The sequence below is a fragment of the Gopherus evgoodei genome, unplaced genomic scaffold (assembly GCF_007399415.2).
Source record: "Gopherus evgoodei ecotype Sinaloan lineage unplaced genomic scaffold, rGopEvg1_v1.p scaffold_38_arrow_ctg1, whole genome shotgun sequence".
Taxonomy (NCBI): Eukaryota; Metazoa; Chordata; order Testudines; family Testudinidae; genus Gopherus; species Gopherus evgoodei.
In genome coordinates, this window is record NW_022060059.1 from 1,798,373 (window position 1) to 1,816,712 (window position 18,340).

The 18,340-nt window shown below is 50.2% G+C and overlaps 1 protein-coding gene across 23 annotated transcripts in view; it reads right to left on the reverse strand.

Annotated features, from left to right (window-relative positions):
• Positions 1-18,340, reverse strand: part of MAPK8IP3 (mitogen-activated protein kinase 8 interacting protein 3) — a 175,464-nt gene that overhangs the window by 105,140 nt on the left and 51,984 nt on the right. For all 23 annotated transcript variants that reach the window (XM_030545661.1, XM_030545658.1, XM_030545660.1 and 20 more), the window contains exons 2-4: positions 13,040-13,160; positions 10,390-10,460; positions 3,638-3,729 (exon numbers count right to left, since the gene is read on the reverse strand). In XM_030545661.1, the coding sequence (XP_030401521.1) occupies positions 3,638-3,729; positions 10,390-10,460; positions 13,040-13,160 (284 nt within the window). The remainder of the gene's footprint in view (positions 1-3,637; positions 3,730-10,389; positions 10,461-13,039; positions 13,161-18,340) is intronic.

Genomic DNA, 18,340 nt, shown 5'->3' on the forward strand with positions numbered 1-18,340 from the left:
CTATAAGCACCTTTGGTAGCCTTACAAATTAGAATATAAAAATCACACTAAATAATCCAGCATGGGAGAAAGATCTTTCCCTAAAGTGCCAGGGTCTTCTAGCTACAAATTATTCCTGCAGTCAAATCCTAGCCAATATAGCAGGAGTGGCTGCAGCTATTAAGTGAGGTAAATTAAATTGTAACAAGACATTATTTTGAAAGGATGGAGTCTGTATCATATGTTCTGCCTCAAGCTAGAGTGGGAAACTGGCACTGATTGTTGTTTCAAATATAAATGTTTCATACTGGAAGGTCATATCCATAAAATAGGGGTCAGCAACCTCCGGCGGGCCAGGTGGCGGGAAGCCACGGCCAGCACATCTCTCGGCCCCTGGCACTTCCCGCCACCCCCATTGGCCTGGGACGGCGAACCGTGGCCAGTGGGAGCCACGGTCCACTGAACCTGCCGATGCAGCAGGTAAACAAACTGGCCTGGCCTGCCTGGCGAGCCACGTGCCAGAGGTTGCTGACCCCTGCCACAGAAGATTAAAATATGTGTGAAAGATAGACCTTGAATCCTTGGGATTTCAGTCCAAAATCCAAAAGAGGAACTGGTTCAGAACTCACTCAGCCTAATTCCCTACTGTCTGGAAGAGATGAGCCAGAAATGTAAGGCAAAGCTGAGAGAGGCTGTGGGAGACAGCATGTGCATGCTGTAGGAGTCAGCCTGCCTCAAGAGCTGAAAGCCTGAAGAAGAGGGGAAAACTCTTAACGCTGATCTCTTTGCCCCTTCCACATAGTTAAACCCTCTGGACTATGAAAATTCATTTAGGCTTGAGCAGCAAAGAATCCTGTGGCACCTTATAGACTAACAGACGTTTTGGAGCATGAGCTTTCGTGGGTGAATACTCACTTCACCCACGAAAGCTCATGCTCCAAAACGTCTGTTAGTCTATAAGGTGCCACAGGATTCTTTGCTGCTTTTACTGATCCAGACTAACACGGCTACCCTCTGATTTAGGCTTGAGCTGCCCTTCGTAAGAGATGGAAGATTGCAGTCATGACACACCTTAGACCATGTTGCATCACGGTTGCAAACAGACTCATAACTCCACCAGCTCCAAATCCAGGAAATATAAATAGCAGAATGACATAAGTGCATGTCAGCATGGACATTCTCCTTCCTGTAGCACATTTCACCTCTTTCAGGCAGGAGGGAAATTACAGTAGGATTGAAAAGGATTTGTCCAGCCCTGGAACAGTTTCAAGTCATTGTTTTCTTGTTATTAACTGTGTCCATTTTCTTTCAGCATCCTCACTTCCTTCCTGCATTGGGGTTGTGCTGTATATTCTGTGCACTGTAATGGTGCTGTACTACCAATTGCATTTGCTACAACAAATCCATATTAACAATACATATCCAATCCCAGCACGCACTGTCATGCCGTCAGCGTAGAACTGGGAGCTGGTGCTAGGTGCCACACAGCGCATTCCTTCACAGCCTTGGAACGTTTCTTGCCTTCCACTTGGGCCATGCAGTTTTGGCAGAAAACGACTTGTTGGATAGAAAAAGAATGTTAAAGCTGCAGGGGAGCTGGCAAGAGTCCTGCCATATTTACAGAAGATCCTGACAGATGCCCTGAGCTACTCTCAGCTGCTCTCCACACCATGCCTCCTTCACAGGGTCTCTTGCTCTCATTTACAAAGTGCAGTCGACACTTCGGCTGTACTCAGACTGCCAGTTTTAAATTAGTTCAAAGTCCAGTACAGGAAGCCATAACAGACAGAGGGTGTTTAAATCCCTTACACTGGGACCTGGGATTTTTCTCCCACTTAGCACAATGCACAACAATCTACAATAGGCATTTCTAGCCAACTAGCACTCCGGCATCAATGGGTATATCTGCACAGCCCACAGCAGCAAGCCTCTGAGCCCAGGTTAGGGTTACGGTTAAGGTTAGGGCTTGCCAACTACAAAACCAGTTTCTCCTCCCTTGGTTTTCACACCTCAACTGCTAGAACAGGGCCTCATCCTCCCTAATTGAACTAACCTCGTTATCTCTAGCTTACTTCTTGCCTGCATATATATACCTGCCCCTGGAAATTTCCACTACATGCATCCAACGAAGTGGGTATTCACTCACGAAAGCTCATGCTCCAAAACATCTGTTAGTTTATAAGGTGCCATAGGATTCTTTGCTGCTTTTACAGATCCAGACTAACACGGCTACCCCTCTGATACTTGAGCCCGGGTTAACAGACTTGCACTACTGTGCTAAAAATAGCTGTATAGACATTGTGGCTCAGGCTGGAGTTTGAGCTCTGAAGCCTAGAAAGGGAGCGGATTTCAGAGCCTGGTCTGCAGTCTATATAGCAATTTTTAGCACATTAGCACAAGCCTAAGTCTGTCGACCCAGGGTCGGTGACTCGCTGCCACTCGCTGTGCCTGTACATAAATTTACAAGGCTCTAAAATATCCAAAAGAGACCCCTATCCATAATTCCAGAACATTTTCCCCCTCTCTGTCTCCACATTTACCTCTTTGTTCTCCTCATCCTAACAGACTACATTACTCCCCTATTAAATTATCTCACAGATTCCTGCTTGCCCATTATTTCTTGTCCACTTCACCTTCTTTGCTTTGACAACAATGCCAGCTTTGCTTCCTCTGTAATTTCCTTCTCTGACTCCCAATATCTCCATGCCTTCGTTCCTGTCCTCTCTATCCACAGTCTACCATTTAGGTTATAAACTCTTTGGGGAATGTCTTTACAATGCTAAGTATATTGTTGGCATATAATGATTAATAAAAAATAGTCTGACATTAGTGTAAAATCACATAGAGAACACTTTTCTCCTCACTGAGTTACTGGATAGTTTGTGATCAACTTGAGTGGATTTGGGTTATGTCCCTCAAGCAGTACTGGGTGATCTATTACTTCACTAAATCATATTCTTTGGGAACTCACTTTCTTCATTCCTCATCCCTAAGGCACTATTACTGGAGCGTAAGATCAGTACAGAGAACCCATTTGATGCTCCTCTAACTGGTATAAATCATGAATTATTGCATTAAAATCAGTGTAATTATACTACTTTAATACTAGCGTGAGAAGAGAATAAGGACCAATGATTCCAGACTGCTGGCTTCTAACTCTCACTGCTTTGGATGTGGGAAGATAAACAAAAACAACTCACTATCTTGGGTACATCAAAACCTTGGGCAAAAAAAGTCCATATGGGACGGTCTTTTTACCAAAATCTTTTTTTGTTGTTGTTGGGGGTAAGAAACAGAGGAAATCAGATTGTGACAATGTACTCCTGAACTGGGAAGGCATGTTTCTCATGTTCTCCATGGCTCTTTTTTCTGTGGACCTTCCTGTGTGCATATTTTTGCACTTGTCATCTAAATATAAAAGGATAATTTTTCAAACGCCCATGCAAGAAGTAGGATTGCAAATAAACAGAATACGTACATGTACTTTTGTGCCTACACTGAAGACTTGCCTAGAAGAAAATAGCAAGGTTCAACTACAGTCCATCCCCAGTGATCTAGCAGGGAGGGAAACTTGTTTTGGTTGCTCTCTCACACATATATGCACACAGTCCATAATCCCTTGAACGGCATATATTGCAGTGGAAGGATATGACCCTACCTCCTCCCAGGTAGACCGCCCTCAGTTTGACTATTTCCCCCAACCTGCTGCATCTTGGACCGCTCAATGTGTTCCACGTAGGTCTGGATCATCTGTGAAGAGGGAAAAACCCATGAGGCAAACAGAAGTGAAAAGGAGACACAGGTTCCTCTTCTGCTTGATCTTCTTTCAGCACCCATTTCACTATTTTTTTTTATAACTACATCTATCACTGCTATTCTTTAAGGCCGATGACATAATGAATGAGCAGTAAGTCTGGGTCTAATACGAAAACTAGTGGGACCAAATAGATACCAAACCTCAAGCCCAGTACAATGGCAGAAGGTCTGTGACAAAACATATGCAGAAAAATAATGAAAAAAGCTTCTTGGAAACGAGACAGCAGTGGTAGCCTCTTGAGGCTTAGAGGAAATGGGATAACAGAGCATTTCACCTCGGGGGGGGGGGGGCTTACCAGCTACAGACACAAGACGGTTACTCACCTTTGTAACTGTTGTTCTTCGAGATGTGTTGCTCACATCCATTCCAGTTAGGTGTGCGCGCCGCGCGTGCACGTTCGTCGGAAACTTTTTACCCTAGCAACTCCAGTGGGCCGGCAGGTCGCCCCCTGGAGTGGCGCCGCCATGGCGCCCAATATATATCCCTGCCGGCCCGCCCGCTCCTCAGTTCCTTCTTGCCGGCTACTCCGACAGTGGGGAAGGAGGGCGGGTGTGGAATGGATGTGAGCAACACATCTCGAAGAACAACAGTTACAAAGGTGAGTAACCGTCTTTTCTTCTTCGAGTGATTGCTCACATCCATTCCAGTTAGGTGACTCCCAAGCCATACCTAGGCGGTGGGGTCGGAGTGAGAAGTCGCGGCACGGAGCACTGCAGTTCCGAAGGCCGCATCCTCCCTCGACTGCTGGACCAGGGCGTAGTGGTAAGCAAAGGATTGGACCGATGACCAGGTCGCTGCCCGACAGATTTCCTGGATGGGCACGCGGGCGAGGAAAGCCAGCGATGACGCCTGCGCCCTGGTAGAATGCGCAGTCACACGGCCCGTAGGGACATGGGCCAAGTCATAACAGGTCCTGATACAGGACGTAACCCAAGAGGATACCCTCTGGGAGGAGATAGGAAGCCCTTTCATACGATCTGCTACCGCCACGAAAAGCTGGGGGGATTTTCGGAAGGGCTTAGTCCTCTCTATGTAGAACGCGAGAGCCCTACGGACATCCAGCGAGTGGAGCTGCTGCTCCCTGCCTGAGGAGTGAGGTTTTGGGAAAAAAAACGGAAGGAAAATCTCTTGGTTGACGTGGAAGGCTGAGACCACCTTGGGCAGAAAAGCAGGGTGTGGTCTCAGCTGCACCTTGTCCTTGTGGAAGACCGTATATGGGGGGTCTACCACAAGAGCTCGGAGCTCCGACACCCGTCTAGCTGAGGTGATAGCCACTAGAAAGGCAGTTTTCCAAGAGAGGTAGAGCAGGGAGCAAGTAGCTAACGGCTCAAAGGGGGGCCCCATGAGCCGGGACAACACCAGGTTAAGATCCCAGGTTGGAGCAGGGGGACGGACGTTAGGGAATAAACGTTCCAGCCCTTTCAGGAATCTCGACACCGTCGGGTGAGAAAAAACGGAGCGACCGTCCGCACCCGGGTGAAAGGTGGAGATAGCTGCTAGGTGGACTCGCAACGACGATAAGGCCAGACCTTGCCCTTTGAGGGACCAAACATAGTCTAAGATTTCGGTTATCGAAACTTCCATAGGGCGGAGATTTCTCTCTACGCACCAACAGGAGAAGCGCTTCCATTTCGCTGAATATGTGGCTCTTGTGGACGGTTTCCTGCTGCTCAAGAGCACCTCTCTCACAGGCGTGGAGCAGCGCAGCTCGGAACCAGTCAGCCACGCAGGAGCCACGCCGCTAGGTGCAGCGACTGCAGGTCTGGGTGACAGAGGGTCCCGTGGTCCTGGGTAATCAGGTCCGGATGAAGGGGCAGGGGAACTGGGTCGGCTATGGCCAAGTCCAGCAGCATGGTGTACCAGTGCTGCCTGGGCCATGCCGGGGCCACCATGATCACGAGAGCCCTGTCTCTGCGCACCTTCAGGAGGACCTTGTGGACCAGAGGGAACGGGGGAAACGCATAGTACAGGTGGGTCGACCACTGGATGAGGAAGGCATCCGCTATCGACCCCGGCTCCCTGCCCTGAAAGGAGCAGAACGCTTGGCACTTCCTGTTCCCCTTGGACGCGAAGAGGTCCACCCGGGGATAACCCCACCTCCGGAAAATGGAGAGAGCGACGTCCGGGCGAAGGGACCACTCGTGTGACAGGAAGGATCTGCTCAATCGATCCGCCAGCGTGTTCCGTACTCCAGGGAGGAAGGAAGCCCTGAGGTGAATGGAGTGGGCTACGCAAAAGTCCCAGAGTCGTATCGCCTCGTGGCACAGGGAGGAGGACCTGGTGCCGCCCTGCTTGTTGATATAGTACATGGTCGTTGTGTTGTCCGTGAACACGGCGACACAACGACCCTGAAGCTGATGACAGAACGCTTGACAAGCCAGGCGGACCGCTCTCAACTCCCGCATGTTGATGTGTAGCCCCACCTCCTCCTGGGACCACAGGCCCTGTGTCCGCAGGGCCCCTAGGTGGGCCCCCCAGCCTAGGTCTGAGGCATCCGTTGTCAGGGATACCGAGGGCTGAGAGGGGTGGAAGGGAAGACCCGCACATAATACGGACTGGTCTAACCACCAGCCGAGAGAATCTAAGACCTTCTGGGGGATTGTGACTAACATGTCTAACGGTTGCCTTGCCGGCCTGTAATGACTGATAAGCCACAGCTGGAGAGGCCTCATGTGGAGCCGAGCGTAGTCGGTCACAAAGGTGCACGCCGCCATGTGGCCTAACAGGGTTAGACATGTCCTCACTGACGTCAATGGGGCTGACCGCAAACGTTGAACGATCGCCGCCATGGTCTGAAACCGTTGCAGAGGCAGGGAGGCCCTGCCCACAGTGGCGTCCAGGACGGCCCCGATAAATTCCACCTTCTGCGTGGGCCTCAGGGTGGACTTGTCTGTGTTTATCAAGAGGCCCAGACTTGCAAACATGCCGGTGATCACGCGGACATGGCTGTTGACTTGCTGTTCCGACGTGCCCCGAATCAACCAGTCGTCCAGATAAGGGAACACGTGGACACGGTTGCGCCGAAGATGCGCCACGACAACTGCCATGCATTTTGTAAACACCCTCGGGGCCGTGGACAGGCCGAATGGGAGGACTGCAAACTGATAATGAAGAGCCCCCACAATGAAGCGGAGAAAGCGTCTGTGGCGTGGCCAAATGGCAATGTGGAAATACGCGTCCTGCATGTCGAGGGCGGCGTACCAGTCTCCCGGATCCAGGGATGGAATAATGGTCCCCAGGGATACCATGCGGAACTTCAACTTCACGAGGTATTTGTTGAGTTCTCGCAGGTCGAGGATAGGCCTGAGGCCCCCCTTGGCCTTGGGGATCAGAAAGTAGCGGGAATAAAACCCCTTGCCTTTCTCGTTTTCCGGAACCGCCTCTATAGCTCCTTTGCTGAGGAGCGTCTGCACCTCCTGCCGAAGGAATTGCTCGTGAGAGGGGTCCCTGAAGAGGGACGAGGAAGGAGGGCGGGAAGGAGGAAATGAAACAAACTGCAGGTGGTATCCCGTCTGCACCATGCTCAAGACCCAGCGGTCCGATGTTATTTGGGACCACGCCGGGAGGAAAAACGAAAGGCGGTTGGAAAACGGGGGGGAAGGATCCATAGGGGAAACTGTTACCGCGCCCTCGGGCGCACCTTCAAAATGAAGGCTTAGGACCAGGCGGGGGTTTTGAGGAGCCTTGGTTCTGCCCCCCCTTGGTTCCCCGACTGTCTGCGCCTTCCGTTCCTGCCGCGGCGCCTGTAAAGGTCCTGCCGCTGGCGGAACTGGGAAAACGGCCTACGTTGCTGCTGTTGTTGCGACCTAAAGGGTCTACGCTGCGTCACGGGGGTGTGCATCCCGAGGGACCGCATAATAACCCGGTTGTCTTTTAGACTCTTGAGTCTGGGGTCTGTCTTATCAGAAAACAGGCCCTGGCCTTCGAAAGGAAGGTCCTGTATGGTATGCTGGAGCTCCGGCGGAAGTCCGGAAACCTGCAGCCAGGAGATGCGACGCATCGTAACTCCTGACGCGAGGGTACGGGCAGCCGAGTCCGCAGCGTCCAAGGAGGCTTGTAAGGCCGTGCGTGCGACCTTCTTGCCTTCGTCCAAGATGGCCGTAAACTCTTGGCGAGCATCCTGTGGCAGCAGCTCCTTAAATTTGTCCACTGCCACCCAGGAATTAAAGGCATATCTGCTCAGCAGGGCCTGCTGGTTGGAGACCCTGAGCTGCAGCGCCCCAGCCGAATACACCTTACGGCCAAGGAGGTCCACCCGCCTGGCTTCTCTGGATTTGGGGGCTGGAGCCTCCTGGCCGTGACGCTCCCTATCGTTCACTGATTGCACCACCAGTGAACCCGGAGTCGGGTGTACATGGAGATATTCGTATCCCCTAGAAGGGGCCATGTACTTCCTCTCGACCCCTTTCGCTGTCGGAGGGATGGAGGCCGGGGACTGCCAGATGGTATTGGCGTTGGCCTGGATGGTCCGTATGAAGGGCAGGGCGACCCTGGTGGGAGCATCAGAAGAGAGGATGGTTACAATTGGATCCTCTATCTCCGAGACCTCCTCTGCCTGCAGACTCAGATTTTGAGCCAAGCGCCTGAGGAGGTCTTGGTGCGCCCTGAGATCCAGCGGGGGGGGACTGTTGGAGGAGGTACCCGCCACCGCCTCATCCGGGGAGGAGGAAGATGAGACCCCAGGCACGAGAGTGTCTAACTGAGGGTCTTCCTCAGCCCTCGCCTCTGCCTCCGGAGCCGTAGCGGAGTCCTGCTGCTTGGACCCTTCCTCCCCTTCCGGGGAGGGAGGGGGGCGAGACAACGAGGCTTCAGGGGCCCTACGCTCCGCAGTCGCCGGTCTAGCAGGGAGCTGCTGGGGGCCCTGGGCCTGATGGTATGCCCAGGGTGTCCAGAATCCCCACTGTTGTGGGCCTTGGTCCTGCAGCGGCGGATCACCGAACAGCGCCGCCTGCCTGTCGGTGCCCAGCGCATACCCGCTGTCCGTCTGGGAAGATACGGATGGCTGTCTCGAGGGCCATGGTGGGGCCGACCCTGGATGGTAAGGGTCTGCGCGGGCCGGCACGGAGGATCGTCTCGGTGCCGGGGACCGGTGCCGGGAGTCATATCGGTGCCGGGATCGGGATCGGGACCGGGATCTGTCACGGTGCCGGGATCCTGATCGGTACCGGGCGCCGCTTCGGTGCCGGGACCTGCCACCAGCTCGGTGCCGGGAGGTCGACCGGGACCTGCCACCAGCTCGGTGCCAGGAGGTCGACCGAGACCGGGACCTGCCACCAGCTCGGTGCCGGGAGGTCGACCGGTGCGGCGAGTAGCGTCGGGACCCGCTCCTGGAATCGCGGTGCCGGTGTCGACGACTGGAGCCTGACCGCGGACCGTCTCGATTGCCGACGGCTTGCCGCGAGTGCGACGGTACCGCTGAGGGGAGCGGTGCCGGGACTGCGAGCGGCGTCGGGATCTGGAGCGCCAAGACGTCGGGACCTGGATCGTGAACGACTGTCCTCTGGGCGGTGCCGATATCATGGGCTTGCCTCTGGACACGACCCGCACCGGAGGTACCGGCGGGTGGCAGCCGAGTGGGCTCAGTCAGGGCAATAGGTCCCGAGCCGAGGCGAAGGTCGCCGGTGGGACAGGGACCACTATCTCAACCCCAGATCTCATGGGGGAGCTCGGCTGGTACCGGACTCAACGGACCCGCCGGGCCCGGAGTCAACGGTTGCTGACGGTTGCCGGCGGCGCCACGGCCGATGTCGAGGCCGGGCGCTCTAGCCGGGTCTTCCTGGCCGGAGTATCAGACTTCGACGGCCTTGGCTCTGACTCCAGTGCCGGAGAGGGTCGGTGCCGAGGAGTCTTCTCGGTGCCGGAGCGATCCGGTGCCGGTGCCGATACCACGGCCTGCGAAGCCGTCGGGTCAAGTGCCGCCTCCATGAGGAGAGTCCGGAGCCTTTGATCCCTCTCCTTCTTTGTCCTTGGCTTAAAAGCCTTACAGATGCGGCACTTGTCAGATCTGTGCGATTCCCCGAGGCACTTCAGGCACGCTTCGTGGGGATCGCTGGTAGGCATGGGCTTCTTGCAGGCCGCACACTGCTTGAAGCCCGGCGAAACAGGAATGAGCCTGGCGCCGGGTGCCGGGAAGGGCTAAGCCCCCGGCGAAGAACTACTTAACAACTATTTAACTTAACTATCTACTTAACCAACTAATTAACAACTATAATGGACTAGAGATGAACGATAGATAAACGATAGAGAACTAGGAGAGCTAGGGACGTGGAGGACAGCTATGCCGCGCTCCACAGTTCCAACGACCGACACGGCGGTAAGAAGGAACTGAGGAGCGGGCGGGCCGGCAGGGATATATATTGGGCGCCATGGCGGCGCCACTCCAGGGGGCGACCTGCCGGCCCATTGGAGTTGCTAGGGTAAAAAGTTTCCGACGAACGTGCACGCGCGGCGCGCACACCTAACTGGAATGGATGTGAGCAATCACTCGAAGAAGAACTCTTATTTTTAATCATTCAAATAGTCTTTTCTAAAGTATGTTTGTAGACCTACATGTAGACAAAGAGAATGATATTTACTTTGAAATGATAACCTACTTCTGTGTGGCGTTGGTGCAAGGCATTGTACTCTTTCTTCATTTCTGATTCACGTTCCTCCAGCCGTGAAACTATAAAAGGAAGTATTCCACCCATCAGAGAGCGTATATGTTAGACTCCAAAAGGAACACCAGATAATTCTCAAGGAAGTATCTTATATTACAGAAAATAGGTAAAAATTAGTTAATTACTATTAAAAAATGAGAAACACAGTAATGTATGTGTGGCACATGGTATAAGGCACAAACTCATTTCACAGGTATCAAAATGCCCTTAAGGTGAACGTACAAAGTGATGCAATGCTAATTTTAGAGGAGGGTCTGTCAGGGCCCAGCCCAGTACCTACCAATAGACAAATGAGCCAACACAAAGGCCGATCCAAGTCAGGCTTTAGCTCTATCCTTTGTATGTGAGCTGCTAGAGAATCCAAAGCTTCCGAAGGCTCAACCCCCAATGGCAAGGATCACGCAGCTCTATTATGACTCCTCTGACTACCTGAGGAGCAGTTTTGTTGGACCTTATTGCTGAATTTTGGAGGAAGCCTTGTCCAGCCCACCACAACTGCAAACATTAGGGAAAGGAGAACAAAAACAAAAAATGAGGTGGGATATTTGGTGCATGAGAAAAGGCACGAAGAACCCATTCAGGTACAAGAGGGAAATAAATGGTATGCTCTATATTAAACACATTACAGCTGGCTGTGTCCAACTACAAAGGGCCAGAGCTGATTAGTGAATAACATCACATGTAGTTTGGGGCCCACTATGTGTTATTGGAGAAAAAGAGTTGCTTTGTTTTTTAAAAGTTGATCCAGCCAGAAAGTATTTACAGCGGAAACTAACTGAAAGCTCCAACTCAATTGTTGTTAACTGCAAGACTGGGATTTGCATGTAAAGCTCCTTTGGATTTTCTACCAAGTAGATTCAATTACAGTTGACAAAGAGAGGTCCATATTCCTGCCTCCAAAACAGAATAGGATGTATATTCAGTATATGCTCCTCTATGCTCACTTTTCAATAATATGATCTAAGATCGTGGCATCAGAAGTCCTGTCTAATGCAATAAAATGTCTGATAGCAAAGAAGGGTTTTAAATATCCTAATTTATTGGGGAAAAGAAATTCACTGCCACACACATCATCTAGGAAATGTATTACAAGTTAGGTTTGGCTCATACCTGAAATATCCCACACACAATTGTTTGCATTTTAACAGGGATTTGCCTGATATTTTATAAAATGGTATAATCTGAAAGATGTAGGGGGCATATGTAAATTACAGAAATTGAAATTGTGGTCCCAAAGGGCTAAATAAATCTCTCGTGTAACTCGAATGACTTCAGATAAGTTATACCAGGGGTGATTTAGGACTAAAGTGTAGGTAGTTCTAAATAAACTCAGCAAAATAACACAGGAACCCCCCAAACTACCGCCAAATGCACTCCACAGATCTACCACTTCTCATCCAATAGTACTTCGTGTAATATACAAATTTGTTTAAAACAGGTAGTACTTGCACCACTATGAAGCTGTGGGATTACAAGGGTTGCTGTAGACAGTAGAATCATAGAATGTCATGGTTGGAAGGGACCTCAGGAGGTCATCTAGTCCAACACCCTGCTCAAAGCAGGACCAATCCCCAGACAGATTTTTGCCCCAGATCCCTAAATGCCCCCCTCAAGGATTGAACTCACAACCCTGAGTTTAGCAGGCCTGTGCACAAACCACTGAGCTATCCCTCCCCATAAGATAACTGATTTACAGAACAGGCATGAGACAGTTCTTGAAGCTCCATAATGTCCCCAAAGGCTGCAATTGGCCATATTTTCTTATAATGCTCAATGCAATTGTTAGGCCTGAAAAAAGATATAGCAGACAAAACCAGGTATGCCAAGCTGACCAAAGTCAGGCTAACAGAGGTTTGTGGGTAATCCCTGAGTGGAAAAGTACTGAGAAGCAGCATGTCTCACGAAGTGCTGGGAAAAAGTGAGATAAGGGAGGGGCTGCATTCCTGGTACAGTACCAACTGTGCTGTGTTAGGAACAGTTCCTTTGAAGAACTGATAAGAAATCCCAGCGTCCCTGTTTTCACTCCTTGGTTCAGTTCTCTGTCTGTTTTAACTCCCCTACATTCCTAACTTCTGGTGCTTGCTAAGATATTGTTAATCATCACCTAATGCTGTAAAACATGTATACTAAAAGTGTCTAGTTTCTAGTTGTTAGAAGAAGGGGGTGGGTTGCTCCAGTGAATAATTTATGACGTGATGGAACTGTCTATATAGGCTTATACTAAGATGTAAAGAGCAGGCTGGTTCTCTCTGGAGATGAGTTGCTCTCTATTGATGCGTGCACTTGTCAATAAAGAGCTTTTGATCGGACCTTGCTGGTGTTGCCTGTCTCTCTCACGGTCAGACACGAACTTTGCCGTCTGGGGGTTAGAGTCCCTGACACAATGAAAACAATAAAGCTACTATCAACTTAAATGTTGAACATATTTCTCCCCTTAGGCCCCTCAAAAGTTGGCACTGGAGTTAGGAATGTCAAACTTCCAGGTTTTCAATAAGATGCATTAAACAAAGCAACTTCAGAGCAATACACTAGCTTCCAAGGAAGCCAAACCATACAAGTATGTTGGTTGCATTACTGTACTTACTCTGGTCTGCATAGTTTTTGGCCTTCAGCTCCAGCTGCCGAGTCTGAAATTCAAGATGCTCAACCTGGATTTGCAGGTCTTTCTTCTCTTGTTCCAGTGCATCTTCAAACTCTATAAACTTCTGTACAGACAACGAAACAAAGAAGAGACCAGCATGAGAAACAAATACACAGTGCACTGTTTCCCATTTTGCCTTCCTTTCTGTCCCCAACAAAAATGGGAAAGTGAGAAAGAATGTAAGTAACAAAAACAGGAGATTAAATTTTTAGAGTCAGTACTGCAGATTAGAGTACTTCAACCAGGTAAAGAGGACATGGATGGGTATAAACTGTTCAGGAAGGGTAGGCAGGGCAGAAAAGGTGGGGGAGTTGCATTGTATGTAAGAGAGCAATATGACTGCCCAGAGCTCCGGTATGAAACTGCGGAAAAACCTGAGAGTCTCTGGATTAAGTTTAGAAGTGTGAGCAACAAGGGTGATGTCGTGGTGGGAGTCTACTATAGAGCACCAGACCAGGGGGATGAGGTGGACAAGGTTTTCTTCTGGCAACTAGCAGAAGTTACTAGATCACAGGCCCTGGTTCTCATGGGAGACTTTAATCACCCTAATATCTGCTGGAAAAGCAATACATCGGTGCACAGACAATCCAGGAAGTTTTTAAAAAGTGTAGGGGACAATTTCCTGGTCCAAGTGCTGAAGGAACCAACTAGGGGCAGAGCTCTTCTTGACCTACTGCTCACAAACAGAGAAGAGTTAGTAGGGGAAGCAAAAGTGGATGGGAACCTGGGAGGCAGCGACCATGAGATGGTCGAGTTCAGGATCCTGACACAGGGGAAAAAGGAGAGCAGCAGAATACAGACCCTGGACTTCAGAAAAGAAGACTTTGATTCCATCAGGGAGCTGGTGGGCAGGATCCCCTGGAAAAATAACATGAGGGGGAAAGAAGTCCAAGAGAGCTGTCTATATTTTAAAGAAGCCTTACTGAAGTGCAGGAACAAACCATCCCAATGTGCAGAAAGAATAGCAAATATGGCAGGCAACCAGCTTGGCTTAACAGTGAAATCCTTGCTGATCTTAAACGCAAAAAAGAAGCTTACAAAAGGGGAAGACTGGACAAATGACCAGGGTGGAGTATAAAAATATTGCTCAGGCATGCAGGAGTGAAATCAGGAAGGCCAAATCACACTTGGAGTTGCAGCTAGCAAGAGATGTTAAGAGTAACAAGAAGGGTTTCTTCAGGTATGTCAGCAAGAAGAAAAAAGTCAAGGAAAGTGTGGGCCCCTTACTGTATGAGGGAGCCAACCTAGTGACAGAGGATGTAGAAAAAGCTAATGTACTCAATGCTTTTTTTGCCTTGTCTTCACAAACAAGGTCAGCTCCCAGACTGCTGCACTGGGCAGCACAGTATGGGGAGAAAGTGACCAGCCCTCTGTGGAGAAAGAAGTGGTTAGGGACTATTTAGAAAAACTGGATGAGCACAAGTCCATGGGGCTGGATGCGCTGCATCCAAGGGTGCTAAAGGAGCTGGCGGATGTGATTGCAGAGCCGTTGGCCATTATCTTTGAAAACTCATGGCGAACAGGGGAGGTCCCGGATGACTGGGGAAAGGCTACTGTAGTGCCCATCTTTAAAAAAGGGAAGGAGTAAGATCCGAGGAACTACAGGTCAGTCAGCCTCACCTCAGTCCCTGGAAAAATCATCGAGCAGGTCCTCAAGGAATCAATTCTGAAGCACTTAGAGGAGAGGAAAGTGATCAGGAACTGTCAGCATGGATTCACCAAGGGCAAGTCATGCCTGACTAACCTAATTGCCTTCTATGACGAGATCTGTGGATGAGGAGAAAGCAGTGGATGTATTATTCTTTGACTTTAGCAAAGCTTTTGATATGGTCTCCCACAGTATTCTTGCCAGCAAGTTAAAGAAGTATAGGCTGGATGTTTGGACTATAAGATGGATAGAAAGCTGGCTAGATTGTCGGGCTCAGTGGGTAGTGATCAATGGCTCCAGGTCTAGTTGGCAGCCGGTTTCAAGTGGAGTGCCCCAAGGGTCGGTCCTGGGGCTGGTTTTGTTCAATATCTTCATTAATGATCTGGAGGATGGCGTGGACTGCACTCTCAGCAAGTTTGCAGATGACACTAAACTGGGAGGAGTGGTAGATACGCTGGAGAGTAGGGACAGGATACAGAGAGAGCTAGACAAATTAGAGGACTGGGCCAAAAGAAACCTGATGAGGTTCAACAAGGACAAATGCAGAGTCCTGCACTTAGGACGGAAGAATCCCATTCACTGTTACAGAATAGGGATCGAGTGACTAGGAAGCAGTTCTGCAGAAAAAGACCTAGGGGTTACAGTGGACGAGAAGCTGGATATGAGTCAACAGTGTGCCCTTGTTGTCAAGAAATCTAACAGCATTTTGGGCTGTATAAGTAGGAGCATTGCAAGCAGATTGAGGGATGTGATCATTCCCCTCTATTCAACATTTGTAAGGCCTCATCTGGAGTACTGTGTCCAGTTTTGGGCCCCCCCACTACAAGAAGGATGTGGAAAAATTGGAAAGAGTCCAGTGGAGGGCAACAAAAACTTATTAGGGGACTGGAGCACATGACTTATGAGGAGAGGCTGAGGGAACTGGGATTGTTTAGTCTGCGGAAGAGAAGAATGAGGGGGGATTTGAGAGCGCCTTTCAACTACCTGAAAGAGGGTTCCAAAGAGGATGGATCTAGACTATTCTCAGTGGTACCTGATGACAGAACAAGGAGTAACGGTCTCAAGTTGCAGCGGGGGAGGTTTAGGTTGGATATTAGGAAAAACTTTTTCACTCAGAGAGTGGTGAAGCACTGGAATGGGTTACCTAGGGAGGTGGTGGAATCTCCTTCCTTAGAGGTTTTTAAGGTCAGGCCTGACAAAGCCCTGGCTGGGATGATTTAGCTGGGAATTGGTTCTGCTTTGAGCAGGGAGTTGGACTAGATGACCTCCTGAGGTCCCTTCCAACTCTGATATTCTATGATTCATGATTCTATGATTGCTCAGAGTTCCAGGATGAAACTGGAGAAAAGACTGTTGAGGGTCTTTGGGCAGGGGTAAAAGTAACTGAGGACACTTACCAGTACAGTGGGAGGAGGTGGCTGCTCTGGCCCCTGGAATGGGCAGGGCCTCAGGTGGAAGGGGTGGGGCTGGGGGATCAGCATCCCCCAGTCAGCCTTTGGCCTGCACCATCCAGGGCTCCCGTGTTGATTTAAAAGGCCCGGAGCTCCGGACCCTTTTAAATTGCTGGCCTCAGGGCAGCTGCTCCCTTTGCCCCCGCCTTCGCCCATCAGGGCTGCCAACAAGGGAGGAAAAAGGGGCAGGGACAATGGTCCTTTGCCGCAACAGTGCTTTAACATTGCTGCGCGCGCACACACACCCATCGGCAGCCCCCACAGGGACGGGGGGGCGTGCAGCAACATTAAAGCGCTGCCGTAGCATAGGGCCATCCTTAAAGCACCGCCGCGGCAGCACTTAAACATTGCTGCCCCTTCCCACCCCCCTGTCGGCGGCCCTGCCGGTATGGACCCTACCGGCAGGGCCCCGATAGGGAAGACAAAAGGGGCAGGGATATTAAAGCGCTGCTGCTGCAGCACTTTAATGTGGGCTGGGTATGGGCCAGTGCGGGTTCTTACCGATACGGAGTACTGGCCCGTACTGGCTCACTTTCACCCATCTTTGGGTTAAGTTTACAGGCAAAAGCAACAATGGTGATGTCCTGGTAGGCCTCTGCTATAGATCACCAGACCAGGAGGATGACGTAGACAAGGCTTTCTTTGGACAACTAACAGAAGTTTCCAGATCACAGGCCCTGGTTCTCCGATATCTGTTGGGAGAGCAATACAGCAGTACACAGACAATCCAGGAAGTTTTTGGAGAGTGTTGGGGACAACTTCCGTGGTGCAAGTGATGGAGGAATCAATTAGGTAAGGGCTGTGTTCCTCTTGACCTGCTGCTCACAAACAGGGAAGAATTAGTAGGGGAAGTAGAAGTGGGTGGCAACCTGGGCACCAGAGATCATGAGATGGTCAAGTTCAAGCTCCTAAGAAAAGAAAGGAAGGAGAGTAGCAGAATATGGACTCTGGAATTCAGAAAAACAGACTTTGGCTCACTCACGGAAGTGATGGGCAGGATCCCCTGGGAGGCTAATATGAGGGGGAAAGGAGTCCAGGAGAGCTGGCTGTATTTTAAAGAAGCCTTATTGACGGCGCAGGAACAAACCATCCCGATGTGTAGAAAGAATAGTAAATATGGCAGGTGACCAGCTTGGCTTAACACAGAAATCTTTGGTGAGCTTAAACATAAAAAGGAAGCTTACAAGAAGTGGAAACTTGGACAGATGTCTAGGGAGGAATATGAAAATATTGCTAGCGCATGCAGGGGTGTAATCAGGAAGGCCAAAGCACAATTGGAGTTGCAGTTGGCAAGGGATGTGAAGGGTAACAAGAAGGGTTTCTAAAGGTATGTTAGCAAGAAGAAGGAGGTCAGGGAAAGTGAGGACCCTTACTGAATGGGGGAGGCAACCTAGTGTCAGATGATGTGGAAAAAGCTGAAGTACTCAAATGCTTTTTTTGCCTTGGTCTTCATAGAAAAGGTCAGCTCCCAGACTACTGCACTGGGCAGCACAGTATGAGGAGGAGGTGAGCAGCCCTTACTGGTGAAAAAACAGGTTAAGGACTATTTAGAAAAACTGAACATGCACAAGGTCAGGCCGGATACAATGCTGAAGGTGCTGAGGGAGCTGGTTGATGTGATTGCAGAGCCATTGGCCATTATCTTTAAAAACTTGTGGCGATCGAGGGAGGTCCCAGACGATTCGAAAAAGGCAAACGTAGTGCCCATCTTTAAAAAAGCGAAGACGGAGAATCCAGGAAACAGCCTCACCTCAGTCCCTGGAAAAATCATGGAGCAGGTCCTCAGGGAATCCATTTTGAAGCACCTAGAGGAGAGGAAGGTGATCAGGAACAGTCAATATGGGTTCACCAAGGACAAGTCGTGCCTGACCAACCTGATTGCCTTCTATGATGAGATAAATGGCTCTGTGGATATGGGGAAAGCAGAGGACACGATATATCTTGACTTTAGCAAAGCTTTTGATATGGTCTCCTACAGTATTCTTGCCAGCAAGTTAAAAATGTATGGATTGGATGAATGGACTATAAGGTGGATAGAAAGCTGGATAGATCGTCAGGTTCAACAAGTAGCCATCAATGGCTCGATGTCTAGTTGGCAGCCAGTAGTGCCCCACAGGTCAGCTCTGGGGCCAGTTTTGTTCAACA